This window comes from Diaphorina citri, unplaced genomic scaffold, assembly GCF_000475195.1.
Source record: "Diaphorina citri unplaced genomic scaffold, Diaci psyllid genome assembly version 1.1 scaffold2799, whole genome shotgun sequence".
In the NCBI taxonomy this organism is placed as follows: domain Eukaryota; kingdom Metazoa; phylum Arthropoda; class Insecta; order Hemiptera; family Psyllidae; genus Diaphorina; species Diaphorina citri.
Window position 1 is genome coordinate 7,845 of NW_007380216.1, and position 16,314 is coordinate 24,158.

At 39.4% G+C, this 16,314-nt stretch overlaps 1 protein-coding gene across 1 annotated transcript; it reads right to left on the reverse strand.

Annotated features, from left to right (window-relative positions):
- Positions 1-973: 973 nt before the first annotated feature.
- Positions 974-15,322, reverse strand: LOC103519560 (cyclin-dependent kinase 16-like). The gene is made up of 8 exons (XM_026831019.1): positions 15,286-15,322; positions 12,136-12,404; positions 6,944-7,088; positions 3,448-3,569; positions 2,782-2,944; positions 2,624-2,740; positions 1,699-1,820; positions 974-1,012 (listed from the first exon to the last, which is right to left on the reverse strand). Exons 1-8 carry the CDS (start codon positions 15,320-15,322, stop codon positions 974-976), a joined length of 1,014 nt encoding a protein of 337 aa, XP_026686820.1.
- Between the last annotated feature and the right edge of the window lie 992 nt (positions 15,323-16,314).

A 16,314-nucleotide genomic window follows, 5' to 3' on the forward strand; every position in this document is an offset into this window, starting at 1 on the left:
TTGAAGCAGAAAGAAGAGAAAGCCAGGCTATAGTTAGTTAGGAGGGTGGCGCGCTTGTCTTCTAATTGCTAGGTTTCGGGTTCGATTCCCGCGCCCGGGAAAACTCAATTTAGAATCAGGATTAAGGTTCTTTCTGACAGCCTAGTTAGGTAGGAGGGAAGCATGGCTGCCTTGTAAACGCTAGGTCGCGGGTTCGATTCCCGTCCGGGGCGAACTTTATCCTAAACCGACAAAGTTCGTTCTCGGAACGACTGGCTTTCTCCAATCCTGTCCTCCTACTCACTTCGATTTCGGACCATAAGACCGTTTTTACACTTTCCTCAATGAAAATCTAGAGAAAAAATACGACCATCTTCAAAAACTCCTTTCTAAATGGCAGGTTTTTCCAGGAACACCCCCCATACACCAATATAATTCTTTACATAAAAACAGCGAAACATATTATATAAAAAAATCTACACGAAATTTTAAAACCTAATGAGTTAAATGGAGAGAACAAGAACCGGGCCCCAAATATAGGACACCTAGACAGTGGGGAACAACTTTGGTGACAAGCATTTAAGATTATCACAATTAGTTAAAATTCCTTTTTTTTTTTTGTTGACGAAAATCAATCTTTTAATTCCAAGTCCTAAATTAAGACCGGATCATCTAAATCCACCTTTACACATCCCCTCAGAAGGTGGCCTGAGAACACCTTCTGAGAAAAACATCGAAATAAATTAATGAAAAATTTCTAATACAATAAATCCTAAAGTAAATTAGTTTCCTCAGCTCAACAGAGGGAGTGTTCTGGAAAAACCTTTCATTTGAAGCAGAAAGAAGAAAAAGCCAGCCAGCCTAGTTAGCTTAGTTGGTAGTGCGTCTGCCTTGTAAGCGCTAGGCCGCGGGTTCGATTCCCGCCCGGGGCGGATTCTAATTACATAAATCAAGACTCAAAGATTCAGACATTCTGAAAGACGAAGAAGGAACCCTAAAAGAAGTCCTCCAATTTCTTAAGAGGAACAATTACCTGAAAAAGAAAGAAGTCCTCCAATTTCTTAAGAGGAACAATTACCTGAAAAACTTGTAATATTTTTTCCCCACACATGGCCTTGCTCCTTAGCGTGTAAATAAATTAAAAATAAGACTCAAAGATAATAGACTTTAAGATACATATATGCATTTCGGAGACTTAAGAATCTTTTCTGATCCGATCCGATTTGGACTCGATATATTATGTATTGTTTATTTCTTATTTTTGTAAATAAACAGGGCTCTGACCCTTGCTTTATAATAAAAAAAAAGTATCCACTTCATGGGAAACCACAATATTCTTCTTCACCTTTTCCCATGTTCAGATGGGGTCGGCGTTTTTCGTCGGCCGCTCAATCAGCTTTAGAGTGATTGCTTTGAGGCCAACTGGTTTGGGCTAAGCAAAATTTTCCGAGTGGATGCCCTTCGCACTCAACCTTTGCTATTTCTTTAGCAAGGGAAAAACTTAACCAACAACAGCACAGCACCCAATTAAAATTAACAAATAAATTTGTTAATGAGTGATGAACTGATGAATTTTCCGAGTGGATGCCCTTCGCACTCAACCTTTGCTATTTCTTTAGCAAGGGAAAAACTTAACCAACAACAGCACAGCACCCAATTAAAATTAACAAATAAATTTGTTAATGAGTGATGAACTGATGAACCAACAACCATACTTACGACATATTCGAACACAAAGGTAAGTGTAGACCTCGTATGTACTATATCATGGAGGGTGACTATGTTGTTGTGTTTGAGTTCCTTCAGGAGACTAGCTTCACGGATAGCGGTAAATGGAGCACCTGGTGGCAGATAATGGAAACTGAGATTAATATCTTCACAAGCAAAATAATAATAATAGTGCTTATTTATACTGCTCGCATAGGACTGAAAAGTCCCTTTACTCCAGCAGTAGGCTACTACTATTAATGTGCTGCTACTACTATTGTGTAGGCTACTACTATTAATTCTCAAATCATATTGAGGATAAAATTCCATACCTCGGCTGGGATTGAACCCACGCCCTCCTGTTTACCAGGCGAGCGCCTTGACCACTACACCACCGAGGCAGGAACTGTGCGTGAAAATCTGATGGGTTCCCTGCTTAAAACGTTTCCCGCAGTTTTTATTCCGTATAGCAATGAAACAACTGCTACATTAGACGCATGTGTTGTAGCATGCCCAATATGTCCATCCCGTGGTATGCCTCTCATCAGGTGGGCGAGAAGAGACACAATACTTCCCATTTAGGTGCTGGGTCAACACGAAAACACCAGAACATAACCCGTTGAAATATTTGCAATCGAAGAACGAGTGCAAATTTTTGTCGATGGTGGTATTCGAACCCGGGACCTTCTGCATGGCAAGCAAGAGCGTTACCACTGGGCTGACCGTGCCTTAAGCTCACCTTCTTCAATAATTTATGAACACTTACCTTAAAAAGGAATTTTAATTGTGTTGAGCATTAAATGCTTGTCACAAATGTCCTTCCTCGCTTGATAAACTACGCTAAATTTAATGACTTGACTTGGACTCGAACCACCAACCTCCAGATCCAGAGTCCACCGTGCTAACCACTACACCACTGAGGTTGGTGAACACTTACCTATTTCTGATATGAGTAGATTCTGCGGTTTGACATCCCGATGCAGAATACGCCGCCTATGACAGTATGAAAGCCCTCTGAGTAGTTGAAACATGAACAGTCTTATGTTGTGATGATCTAATCCCCCGCTATGTCTTTGATAATTTATGAACAATTACCTATTTCTGATATGAGTAGATTCTGCGGTTTGACATCTCGATGAAGAATCCGCCGCCTATGACAGTATGAAAGCCCTCTGAGTAGTTGAAACATGAACAGTCTTATGTTGTGATGATCTAGTCCCCCGCTATGTCTTTCCATGTATTGAGATAGGTCTGTATGCTGTAGCAAACACAAAACATCATAATATTGTTATATGAAAATAATATAAATAATATTATCATAATAAATAATAATAATATTATTATATATAATTACATAAATCAAGACTCAAAGATAATAGACTTTAAGTTATATGCATTTCGGAGACTTAATAATCTTTTCGGATCCGATCCGATTTGGACTCGAAAAGCATAAAAGAGTAAGCAATAATGTCAATACACAGAATGTCTAATTTAAAACTAACCAATAATGGTATTCAAGAGACAAGAAAAGAGAAATAACAAAGGTTGAGTGGACGCCCTTCGGTCCAGACAGCCCTAAACTTGACTAACAACAGACTAACTTTTTTTTAAATGCTAGTTATAAGTTATGTTATACTACATATGTAGGACCTATGTTAAGCAATCATGACGTTGTACTCATACTATTTTGTATATAATGTACAGTAAAAATTATAATAAGTAAATAAATAAATCCACTTAAAATTAACAAATATTACTCACCACATATTCGAACACAAAGGTAAGTGTAGACCTCGTATGTACAATATCATGGAGAGTGACTATGTTGTTGTGTTTGAGTTCCTTCAGGAGACTAGCTTCACGGATAGCGGTAAATGGAGCACCTGGTGGCAGATAATGGAAACTTTTTCTCGCCTCTTCCCTTTGTCTATTCAGTCTATCATATGCTGTGCCTTTTGTTTTGCTTCCTCCTCCTCCTCCTCCTCCTCAATTTTTTCTCTCTCCCTCTATTTTTCTTTTCTTCATTTCCACCTCCTCCTCCATTTGTCTTTCTAGACCTCATTCTCCCTTCTCTACTTCGCTTCCATTATTGTTCCTCCCTCTTTCATTTCTGTTTCTATACCTCCTTCTCTTCCATTTTCTCCATTTCTGTTCCTACATCTTTCATTTCCTCTTTCTCCATCGCTTTGTCCTCCTTGTATTTTTACAGCTTTCTCAATTCCCACGTTGAACTCTCTACTACTCCTGTTTCTCATTCTCTCTCTACTACTCCTGTTTCTCATTCTCTCTCTCTCTCTTTCTCATTCTCTCTCTCTTTCCCATTCTCTCTCTCTTTCTCTCTCTGTTTTCTCGTTTGTATCTTTCTCTCCTTCTGTTTTCTTTTCTCCAAGGTCGTCTGGTAAACTAGCACTCAAATCGGGACACCCGAGAAACGGATGGTTGTTCGAGGGGACTGCAGTTCGAATCCCAACAATGACATAAAATAATTGAGTTGAAGGACAGCACAAACCAACAATCTCCAGAGCCGAAGTCCAACTTCGGAGGTTTAACCCATTAACACCTAGCGTTACTTTCTATTACCCTTGCGTATACTGAGCCTATACAAGGTAATGAGAAAGTATTGTTATTCTTAAGAGATTTGATAGAGGGAACTATAACTGCTAAGGTCTTATCGTCCCGAGAAGGAGGACGGGATAGGAGAAAACCAGCCGTTCCGAATACGAACCTTATTTGTTAAGGATAAAGTTCGCCCGGGCGGGAATCGAACTCGCGACCTAGCGCTTACAAGGCAGACGCGCTATCCTCCAAGCTAACTAGGCTGGCAGTAGATGCTAGTTTCTCAGACGCTTAAGATTCAAAGTACATTTCTATCTTCGTCTACACTCTACATTATCATCTCTCTCTTATACTCCCTCCCTCTACCTCCTCCTCTCTCTCGCTCTCCCCCTCTCTCTCTCGCTCTCTCTCCCTCCCTCTCTCTCTCGCTCTCCCTCCCTCTAAGCATTAAAGCTCAAGTAAATACATAAATACAATTATTAAAACTCCTTTTTCACGGAAGTATAGGAAACCATTTTTCGGACCATTTCCCCCCTCTTTTTCACAATTATGTACGTGTTCCATTGGATTCAAAATGGCGGCGTCTCTTACCTGTAGGAAAGCACTGGCCATGCTCTCTCCCTCCGGAATATCATACAGACGGGGGAACGTGAGGCCCAGTTTATTTCCCGTATACGGGGCGTCCCTATGAACATTGTAGCCGGGTAGTAGAGATACACCCTCCCAGGTCTCTTCCGTTGGCGTACCCAGTATCTGAGAAATGAGAAAGAACAAAATATTACCCTGATAAAGGCTATTTCGGCTTGCTTATCTTAAATACTTCGATCTATTTATCCCAAATATTTCGTTCTATTTTCCTAAATGTTTGGTTCTATGTATGTACCTCAGATGCTTTGTTCTGTGTACCTTGAATATACGAGTTAGTTTTTTTTTTTTTTTTATCGCCCTCCCAGGTCTCTTCCGTTGGCGTACCAAGTATCTGAGAAATGAGAAAGAACAAAATATTACCCTAATAAAGGCTATTTCGGCTTACTTATCTTAAATACTTCGATCTATTTATCGCAAATATTTCGTTCTATTTTCCTAAATGTTTGGTGCTATGTATGTACCTCAGATGCTTTGTTCTGTGTACCTTGAATATACGAGTTAGTTTTTTTTATCTTAAATATTTCGTTCTATTTTCCTAAATGTTTGGTGCTATGTATGTACCTCAGATGCTTTGTTCTGTGTACCTTGAATATACGAGTTAGTTTTTTTTATCTTAAATATTTCGTTCTAGCTATGCACCATTTAGTAATTTACATTGTCTTTCATTCTATTTGTCCTAATAGTTTCGTTTTAGGTAGGTACCTTGAATATTTCGTTCTACACATTAGGATTGTACCTTGAATATTTTGTCCAATTTTCGTTCTACGTGCCATAAATATTCAATTTACCTTGAATAATTCTCTTTATTTACCTTGAATATATCAGTCTAGTTAGCTTAAATATTTGAATCTACATACCTTGAATATTTTGTCCAGTTGATCATACACTTCCCTCACCCCCGGGAAAGTGGGCAGCCCCGTCACCATTTCTATAAGAATACACCCCACCCCCCACATGTCCAGAGAGGTAGAGTATTCGGTAGACCCCAGGAGAACGTCGGGCGGGCGATACCATAGGGTAATCCCTTTTTGCTGTATCTCAATTTCTCCCTCTTTCATCTTTCCCCCCTCTTTCTCTCCTTTTTCCTATACGTTCCCATTCTTTCCCACCTCCTCTCCCCCTTTTCCAGATTCCTTGCCAATAACACGGTTTTTATTCGTTTTATGATCTTCTATGCTTTCTCTCCTTCTTCTCCCGCTCTTCTTCTTTCCCCTCTTCTATTCTTTTTTTTTCTCTTCTATCTTCTCTCACCCCTTTATCTTCTCTTCTCCTTTCTTCCACTACTCTCCTTTTCTCTCTTCCTCTTTCCCCTACTCTCGTTTCTTCTCGTCTCTTCTCCCTCCCTTTCTGTCTTCCTCTTTCCCCTACTGTCCTTTCACTCTTTCTCTTTCCCCTACTCTCCTTTTCACTCTTCCTCTTTCCCCTACTCTCCTTTCCTCTCATCTCCATCAGCCATCTCCTTTTCTTTCTTTTTTTTTCTTGGCACCGAGTGTGTCAGGTATAAAATTTTCAATTTTATTACATATGAGGATGCGAAAACCTTCTTGCTCTTTCATGTAGGGTATTATTTTGTTTTTTGCTTCTTGTAATTTCTTTTCTTACTTTTATGACTTTTACTATTGTGTTTTTGTTTCTCTACTTCTTTTTTCTGAGTTTGCCTTGGTTTTTCTTTTTTATTATTTCTTCTTCATGTCTTTCTTTCTTCTTTATAGTACTCGGTAGCAGAGCGTGAAAATCTGATGGGTTCCCTGCTTAAAACGTTTTCCGCAGTTTTTATTTCGTACAGCAATGACACAACTGCTACATTAGACGCATGTGGTCTGTGTCGTAGCATGCCCATCCCGTAGTATGCCTCTCATCAGATGGGCGATAAGAGACACAATACTTCCCATTTAGGTGCTGGGTCAACACGAGAACACCAGAACATGACCCGTTGAAATATTTTCAATCGAAAAACGAGTGCAAATTTTTTTTCATGGTGGGATTCGAACCCGGGACCTTCTGCATGACAAGCAAGAGCGTTACCACTGGGCTGACCGTGCCTTGAACTCACCTTCTTCTTCCTGCAGACGGATTTCTTTCAAGGCCACAACCTGATTGGTCAGATTACTGTAACCTTTGAATACGGTGGCGTACGAGCCCTCTCCTAGTTGGTCCAACTTGATGTACGCGTCTGCCTTGCCGAACGGGGAGTCACCCTGTAAATTGAAATAGAATAGAATCAGAATAATTTTGTTTAATTTGAGATAATGGTCAAGTACAATATCATACATATTTCTGGATATGGTCTTCACTTGACTCCAGTCAATCAGAATAGACTAGAATTAGAATCAGAATAGAATAGATTTATGATAGAAACACACTACTATCACGTCACGTGGTCTCACGTGAGCTCATGGGGAGTCAGGAAGATGTAGTTCAAAGTTTTCCCATTATATGGTAGGTGATTTCGTTCATGATAGCTTGATACTTGATAGCCACACTGCCCTCACATCACGTGATAAAAATGTAGCTCTTACGCCGCACTGATCCCGTAAAAAGGACGGGTCAACCACTAGTTCTCATAATATGTAGATAGAATAGAATAGAATATAACTATGTACTTATATGTATGTGAATGTTGCCAACCCCTTGTAATTATTTCTCAAATAAATACAATTATTTTCTACTACTACTACTACTACCAGCATAGGACTGAAAAGTCCCTTTACTCTCGCAGTCTAAACAAGGTCTTATAATTATATTTGATTGGTAATAACATTACATTTTATGGAACAATAATCAGGTATGTAGGTAGGTACCGTCCGGCATCCTTGGCTCTTGCTACATAATACCCTATTACCTTTACCTATCACTTTTATTGAATTTATTCCCACGCCAATTTTTCTCCCCTCCTTCCTTCTCTTTTTTCCCCACCCATGGGGGACATAAGCACATTTAACGCTCCCTTCGTCCCTCTCAATATGAGAGGACCTATCTTTCACCTGGGAAAATGTAATAAGTTCTAATAATAGCACCCTCCTTGACTTTGGCTGCATAATACTCTGCCTCGGTGGTGTAGTGGTCAAGGCGCTCGCCTGGTAAACAGGAGGGCGTGGGTTCAATCCCAGCCGAGGTATGGAATTTTATCCTCATATAATTTGAGAGTTTGACCACAATAATAGTAGTAGCCTACTGCTGGAGTAAAGGGACTTTTCAGTCCTATGCGAGCAGTATAAATAAGCACTATTATTATTATTATTATTATTATTATTATTATAAGGGTAAAGTGAGTTTTATGAAAAAACACCACAAATTAATCAGTCTAGCTATACAAGCGCTGCAATAATGTTCTTTTTTTTACTTATCAGCTAGTTTGAGCTCTCCTGAAAAAGAAAAGAATTTGAATTTTTGAAAATTCATTTACAAATAAAAACATCTCCTAGGGTAAGATTAACCTCTGAGGAGATGGTTCTTCTTCCTCTTCATTGGTTACTTATAATCTAACATAGGTATAGAATGGAACTGAATAGACAGAATAGAATAGAATTACTATAGAATAGAATGGGGGTGACTACTTGGTGGGAGTAGGTGTGCGAGGGAACGGATTTGGCCCTCGCCAGACCGAAGTCGGCTAGTTTGAGCTCTCCTGGAAGGGAGAAATGTAAGAAATTAGAATTATTGGAGAAATGAGTAGAATAAAATACGATTATTTTACAACAGATTAGAATGAAGGTCAATGTAAACCTTTTTAACCTTACATCACGCTGGATAATGTTTTTTTTTTTTTTTTTTTTTTTTTTTTTAAGAGGGTTTTTTGGTTTTTTTTTTTTTTTTTTTGCCCTCCTTTTCTATTTTTTTTTTTTTTTTTTTCAAGAGGTTTGATAGAGGGTACTGTACTAACTACGCAGGTCTTATCGTCCCGAAATAGAATAGAGAAGAAGGACGGGATAGGTGAAAGACAGCCGTTCCGAGAACGAACATTATCTGCCCAGCCCAGATAGCCTGAAGACTAAGCGCTAGATCGCGAGTTGATTCCCGTCCGGGAAAGACTTTATCCTAGACAGATGAGGTTCGCTCTTGGAACACCTGGCTTTCTTCTATCCCGTCCTTCTTCTCTATTCTATTTAGGGACGATAAGAACTCCATTTTTAAAGTTCTCTCTATAAAAGCTTTATTAAAGTTTTAAATCTATTGTATAAAAATGAATATTTGTTTGTGTGTGTGTTTGTTCGAACTTTATGCCTGGCCAAACCGCTCATCCGATTGCTATGAAACTTTGTCATTTGGTTTTCCTTCTATTTCTTCTTTTCTGCTCCAACTGTTTCTACTTTCAATTTTCTCTTTATTTGTTCTTTTCTTTCATCTTCTTTTTATTCTGTCAACTCCTTTTCCCGGGTTTGCTTTTGATTCTCCTTCTATTTCTTTTTTTTTTTTTGCTTCTACTTCCATTTTCAATTTTCTCTTTTTATTCCTCCTTTAAGCTTTTCTTCTTTGTATGTAATGTATGTTATCCTCCATAAAATACTCCATCAATTTGTACCTTTTATTTTATGTATGAACCTATGAACTAGTTACCTACATACTCGTTTTCCCACTTTCATAGCTTCTTTTCTACTGCTGCTTCCTTTTCTCTTTATACTTTTGCTCTTTTTTTTTTCTTCTTCTTTGTCTCCTCCTCCAAGTTCTTCTTAGAATGCTATTCTCCATTAACCAACGAAATTCACTTTTTTGTCTTCTTTCCATACTAAATTTGTTCTCTCTTGTGAGTTTTCAATTTCAATTTGCTGTTTTTCTTTCTTCTTCTTCTTCTTCTTTAAATTCTTCCTTTTCTTCTTCTTATTTTTCCTTTTCTTCTTCTTTTTCCTTCTTCTTGGGTTCTCTTTTCTTCTCGGGTCAATTCTTCGTTTGTTTATACTTGCTTTTTTCTTTTGTCTAGTTCTCTTTCTTCTTGTTTTCAATTGAAGTTTCTAGCACTTTTCTTTCTCTCTCTCGCTTTTTCTTCCTCTTTTGTCCATTTCTTCTTGTTCTTCCATTCCTTCTTTTTCGTCTCGTTCGTCTCCTTCTTCTTCTCCTCCTGTTCCTACTTCTTCTCCTTCTTCATCATTTACTCCTCTTACTTCTATTTCTTCGTCTACTTCTCCCTTTTCTCCACCTCTTCCCCATTTTTTCTTCACACAGGGGTTTCAACTTGTATTTTTCTTCTTCTTCTTCTTCTTCTTCTTCTTCTTCGCCTTTTCTCTGTTCTCTCGCTTTTTCTTCCTCTTTTGTTTATTTTTTCTTCGTCCTCTTCTTCTTCTCCTTCTTCATCATTTACATCCCCTACTTCTTCTTCTCTTCCACTTTCTTCTTTGTCTTCTTCTTCTTCTCCTCTTCCTGCTTTGAGTACATACTTCGTCTTCTCCGTCATTTTCTCATTCTTTTTATTTTCTTCTTCACATAGGGGTTTCAACTTGTCTTTTCTTCGTTGGTATTTCTCGCCTTTTCTCTGTTCTCTCGCTTTTTCTTCCTCTTTTGTCTATTTTTTCTTTTTTCTTCGTCGTCTTCTTCTTCTCCTTCTTCATCATTTAGTACTCCTACTACCTTCTTCTTCTTCTCCTCCTCCATCTTCTCTTCCACTTTCTTTTTCTCTTCCTCCTCGTACTTCGTCTTCACCGTCGTCATTGTTTTTTTTTTTTTTTTTTTTTTTTTTCACAAAGGGGTTTCAACTTTCAACGTTTTTCTTCGTTCGTTTTTCTCGCCTCTTCCCTTTGTCTATTCAGTCTATCATATGCTGTGCCTTTTGTTTTGCTTCCTCCTCCTCCTCCTCCTCCTCAATTTTTTCTCTCTCCCTCTATTTTTCTTTTCTTCATTTCCACCTCCTCCTCCATTTGTCTTTCTAGACCTCATTCTCCCTTCTCTACTTTGCTTCCATTATTGTTCCTCCCTCTTTCATTTCTGTTTCTATACCTCCTTCTCTTCCATTTTCTCCATTTCTGTTCCTACATCTTTCATTTCCTCTTTCTCCATCGCTTTGTCCTCCTTGTATTTTTACAGCTTTCTCAATTCCCACGTTGAACTCTCTACTACTCCTGTTTCTCATTCTCTCTCTACTACTCCTGTTTCTCATTCTCTCTCTCTCTCTTTCTCATTCTCTCTCTCTTTCCCATTCTCTCTCTCTTTCTCTCTCTGTTTTCTCGTTTGTATCTTTCTCTCCTTCTGTTTTCTTTTCTCCAAGGTCGTCTGGTAAACTAGCACTCAAATCGGGACACCCGAGAAACGGATGGTTGTTCGAGGGGACTGCAGTTCGAATCCCAACAATGACATAAAATAATTGAGTTGAAGGACAGCACAAACCAACAATCTCCAGAGCCGAAGTCCAACTTCGGAGGTTTAACCCATTAACACCTAGCGTTACTTTCTATTACCCTTGCGTATACTGAGCCTATACAAGGTAATGAGAAAGTATTGTTATTCTTAAGAGATTTGATAGAGGGAACTATAACTGCTAAGGTCTTATCGTCCCGAGAAGGAGGACGGGATAGGAGAAAACCAGCCGTTCCGAATACGAACCTTATTTGTTAAGGATAAAGTTCGCCCGGGCGGGAATCGAACTCGCGACCTAGCGCTTACAAGGCAGACGCGCTATCCTCCAAGCTAACTAGGCTGGCAGTAGATGCTAGTTTCTCAGACGCTTAAGATTCAAAGTACATTTCTATCTTCGTCTACACTCTACATTATCATCTCTCTCTTATACTCCCTCCCTCTACCTCCTCCTCTCTCTCGCTCTCCCCCTCTCTCTCTCGCTCTCTCTCCCTCCCTCTCTCTCTCGCTCTCCCTCCCTCTCTCTCTCTCGCTCTCCCTCTCTCTCTCTCGCTCTTTCTTTCTCCCTCCCTCTCGCTCTCCTTCTCTCTCTCTCCCTTTTCTTCTTTTTACACAGTTCTTTTCCATCATTATTACTTTCTATTACTACAGTATAGCGGAGCTATACTAGTAATGAAAGTATTGCAATCGGTCCAAATTTTCAAAATCGGGAATATCGAACCACTATCTTAGGTACCAACACAAAGAATAACCTCGTTACGGGCAGGAATCAAAGCTGCGATTTAGCGCCTACAATGCAGACGCGCTAACCTAATCAGATGATTCATAACAAAAAAAGGTGTATTTATTTATGGTGGGAAAAAATACGAGCAATTTTTTCGTCAACCCTGGGATTCGAACCCGGGACCGTCTGCACCGCAACCCAGCGCGTTACCGCTGACCCAATCCTACTCAAGTACTCACCCCGAACGCTGAGAACCTCTTCGTTCGCCGGTTCGTGCTCGACTGACTAGGGGGCGTGGCGTACTTGTTCAGGAACACTTCGGATTTGGGCCTCGGGGGTTTCCGGTTCCGAAGGAGGACTCGGGTTTCCTCGGCTATGTCCGCGTCGAGCAGTTTCGAATCCGAAGACACGGAGATTTGTCGCTGAACGGTGGCCTTGTTTTCGCCGCTGCTCCATTCTGAAATCAGAGGAAGCAAAAGGGTTTTAGGAGGAGACTTCACAATTCTTGCTCTGTTGATTTTTCAGTCGAATTGGGAAAGAAACATGTAATGTAAAATGTGAAACACACAGAAGTATTGTATTTTCCTTTAGGAAACGGAACCGAATTCGCTGGCGCGCCATCTTGGATTTCCTATGGCGCTCTCACACCAAAAGATGCCTCCGAAGTCCGAACACAAAAAGCCCACTCCGAGGCTTAGGTGTAGGGGCAAACAGCCCTCAATGACGAGTTAAGCTTCCACGAATCACGCCAAAAGAGGGGAAACGAGCTTCAGAAAAGGAGAAATTCCGAAAGGAAAATAAAACCAAAATGAAATGGAATAAGGAAGATGTTTGAATTATTCTCTTTCTCTAACGTATCTGACCCAGCATTACGTATATCCTAATCCTAGTATTGAATAAGTTTACCCTAGTTTCTTAGGGCAGTAGGCTGGGACCCCAAAGGTAGGATTGAGATGATAAAAGAGTGGGAGATTAGACAAGGGGAGGGGGAAAGAGAATTGAAAAGAAGAGTGAGAAGAAGGAGGAGGTGGAGGAGGAGGAGGGCAGGAAAGAGAGTCATAAAATTTGACCTCCTTTTCTTTCTCTCCCCTATTTCTCAGGGTAACAGTTCTATCGGGTTTTACGACCTATACACCTGGACATTCATTACTTATTTACGATCTAGAGGGAGAGTGTGAAGGAGGAGGAGGAGGAGGAGGAGGAGGAGGAGGAGGAAGAGGAGGAGGAGGAGAGTGAAGAGCAGAGTGAAGGGGGAAGGAGAAAGAGGAAATGAAAGTGGAGAAGAAGGTAGTGAAGGAGAAGGAGGAGGGAGAGAGTGTGAAGGAAGAACGAGTTGCCTATAGGAGGAGGAGGAGGAGGCGTTAGAGGTTAGACTCGGTTAGAGTTATATTTGACCAGTAAAGCTACGATACTAAGGGGATTGTAGAGAAAGAGGAGAAGAAGGAGGAGGAAATGAAAGTGGAGAAGGAGGAGGGAGAGAGTGTGAAGGAAGAACGAGTTGCCTATAGGAGGAGGAGGAGAAGGAGGCGTTAGAGGTTAGACTCGGTTAGAGTTATATTTGACCAGTAAAGCTACGATACTAAGGGGATTGTAGAGAAAGAGGAGAAGAAGGAGGAGGAAATTAAAGTGGAGGAGGAGGAGGGAGAGAGTGTGAAGGAAGAACGAGTTGCCTATAGGAGGAGAAGGAGGCGTTAGAGGTTAGACTCGGTTAGAGTTATATTTGACCAGTAAAGCTACGATACTAAGGGGATTGTAGAGAAAGTATCTGCCCTCATTTACATATCATTCTCATTTCAAATTGACATCTAACTCTTTGTTTGCTTTGCCATTTCCTCTTCTTCTTCTTCTTCTTCTTCTTCTTCTCCTTCTTCCTTTACTTCTTATTCTTCTTTCTTCTCCTTCTTCTTCTTCTCCTTATTCTTTCTTCTTCTCCTTCTTCTTCTCCTTCTTCTTCTCCTTCTTCTTCTTCTCCTCCTCCTCCTCCTTCTCTTTCTTCTTATTCTTCTCCTTCTTTTCTCTTATATATGACTTCTCCGTCAGTCTCGTTTACTTCATCTATGTTTTCATCGTTTTTCTTCTTCTGAATCTGTAAACCTAGCAAAATTTCCTTCCAAAGTTTGGAAAAAAAAACATTGGAAAAATATTGAGTTAGTACAGAAACATTGAGAGTGAGAGGGAGGTAGGGTAGGAGAAAGTGAGAGAGAGAGAGAGAGAGAGAGCAGAAAAAACAACACTACCAGAAAATGCCTTTGAAATATGGTATTTTTACATCTCCCATTCTCTCTTTCTCTCCCTCAGGAGGTGGAAAAGAATGTTGAGGAGAAGAAGAAGGAGGAGGAGGACCAAATTCTCTGCAGAACAAATCCTCAGTAGAGTAGATACGTGCAGATCTAGGCAATATTTCTATTTCTACTAAGTGAAAAAAGTAAAAATTCAAGACCTCCCTGGTGTTTTGTAGTTTATCCACAATATTTTTGGTCAGAAAAAGAAAATTCAAAGAAAGTCGAATAACCATCTTATCTCTTATCTTTATTCTTGATGTTTATCTATTTAACCTTCTCCCTTTTCTTCTTGGTGTTCATCTTAATTTCGTTGTTGTTGTTGTTGTTTTTGTTGCTGCTCTTGTTCTGTCTGTAGGGTGTTGTTGGTTCTGGTCTCGTTGTTATTATTATTGTTGTTGGTCATCTCTTTGTTGTTCTTCTTGTTGTCTGTAGAATGTTTGTGTTGTTGATGCTGTTCTTGTTGGTGGTGGTGGTGGTGGTGGTGGTGTTATTGTTCATCTCTTTGTTGTCGTTGTTCTTGTGGAGGCCTCCGTATTTTTAGCATATGAGCAGATAGGTGGGTTGAGAGTGCACCAAATAACACTGGTCACATATCGTGAGGGTTCTTGAGGTTGTTGGGTGGTTTCAATTTCCATTTCTTCATCAATAGGGTTAACATCTACTTCCATTGGTTGAGGAAATTGTGGATCTACATCCATTTGTTGAGGAGGTTGAGGATTTACATCCATTTGTTCCACAAATATGGAATTTTCCAATCGATTGTATGAATTCGGTTTAATTCAATAATTTAATTTAGTAATTAACTAATTACACTACTTTTGCCATTCTCTGGTATGCTGCTGGTCAGATATTTAGAAGATTTTGACGGTTGTAATGGCTGGTTGGTTATTATTCAGCTCGTTAGTGTTTCTGTTTTCTTTCCATTTTCCATACTAGTATTTTTGTGATTCTGTCTTTTGGCTACGTACATTTCAGGATGTGGATTATGTATTCTTTCACTTTTTTTTCAATTTCATTTTACCATGTACCTACCTAGATGAACAGGTGAGGGGAAAGATTGCAACCTTGCCTTACGCCTTTCTTTAGTTTAACTTTCAGTTTTCTTACTTTCATTGTTGATCTCAATGTTGTCTGATTTCGGCATGTGTTGTAATTGATCCTTTTATCTTCATAACACATCAATAACACCTTGCAAAACCTCCATCATAATACATAATGTCTAGTTCACGTTATCGAAAGCTTTTGGAAGGTCCGTATCGTGAAAGTTCTGATAGGTCTTCTTCAATATGGAGTAAATATCTACCTCCTTTGGGAATGGAACCTGTGCATCTACATTCATTGGTTGTGGAGATTGAAGGTCTATGTACTGCCATTGGTTGTGGAATTGTGGATCTACATCCATTGGTTGTGGAAATTGAGGGGCTATCCATATGAAATCTACAAAGATAATTTCTAACATTTTTTCTATGCCTGAATGTCCTGAATTGACGTATTTTTTTCTAGGCCCCGTTGGGCTATTGGTGTACGGGCCTTTTTCAGCAACTTATGAAGTTACTGAACTTTGAATTACAAATACTGTTAACAGAACTGTTTTAACTGTTATTATTCTCTCTTGAATTTAAATTCAATTCTCCTTCTTAAAAGAGGAAGAAACTATTTTTTCGTAAACTATTTTTGTACGCTGCACTGGTGAAAAGGATCTTTCCTTCTTGGCAATGTAGTAAATGTAAACATTCTATCTACCCATTTCTATTCTCTTTTCTGTCCGTCCATTTTACTCCGTAGTGTTCGCGAAAAAATGGAGAGAAAAAAATAGTAAGGAAGGAAAAACAGGGGAACAAAACAAAAAAAAAAAAAAAAAAAAAAACTTCCATTAAATTTCTTGTTTGTCTTAATTTAATTTCTAGAAATTTAGAAAACAGAAAAAATAACAGGGGCAGGGCATTTTTTTTCTTTTCTACCAGAATGAAGAACGAGCTGTAAGAGGAAGAAGAAAAGAGAAGAGGGAGGAGGAGGAGGAGGAGGAGAAGAAGAAGAAGAAGAAGAAAGAAGAAAGAAAAGGAGGCAGAAGAGGAGATTAAACAACGTCTGTATTCTGCTATTGCTCTACTTTTTTTTTTTTCTTTTCTTTTGCAG

What these genes read in the sequence shown, in the direction of transcription:
- LOC103519560 (XM_026831019.1), bottom strand. Translation starts at nt 15,322, where the DNA reads ATGCCGAAATCAGACAACATTGAGATCAACAATGAAA. An exon ending in TCTACTCATATCAGAAATAG is followed by an intron (nt 2,741 to 2,781) that starts GTAATTGTTCAT and finishes GCGGGGGATTAG; the next exon opens with ATCATCACAACATAAGACTG. An exon ending in TCTACTCATATCAGAAATAG is followed by an intron (nt 1,821 to 2,623) that starts GTAAGTGTTCAC and finishes ATCTGCCACCAG; the next exon opens with GTGCTCCATTTACCGCTATC.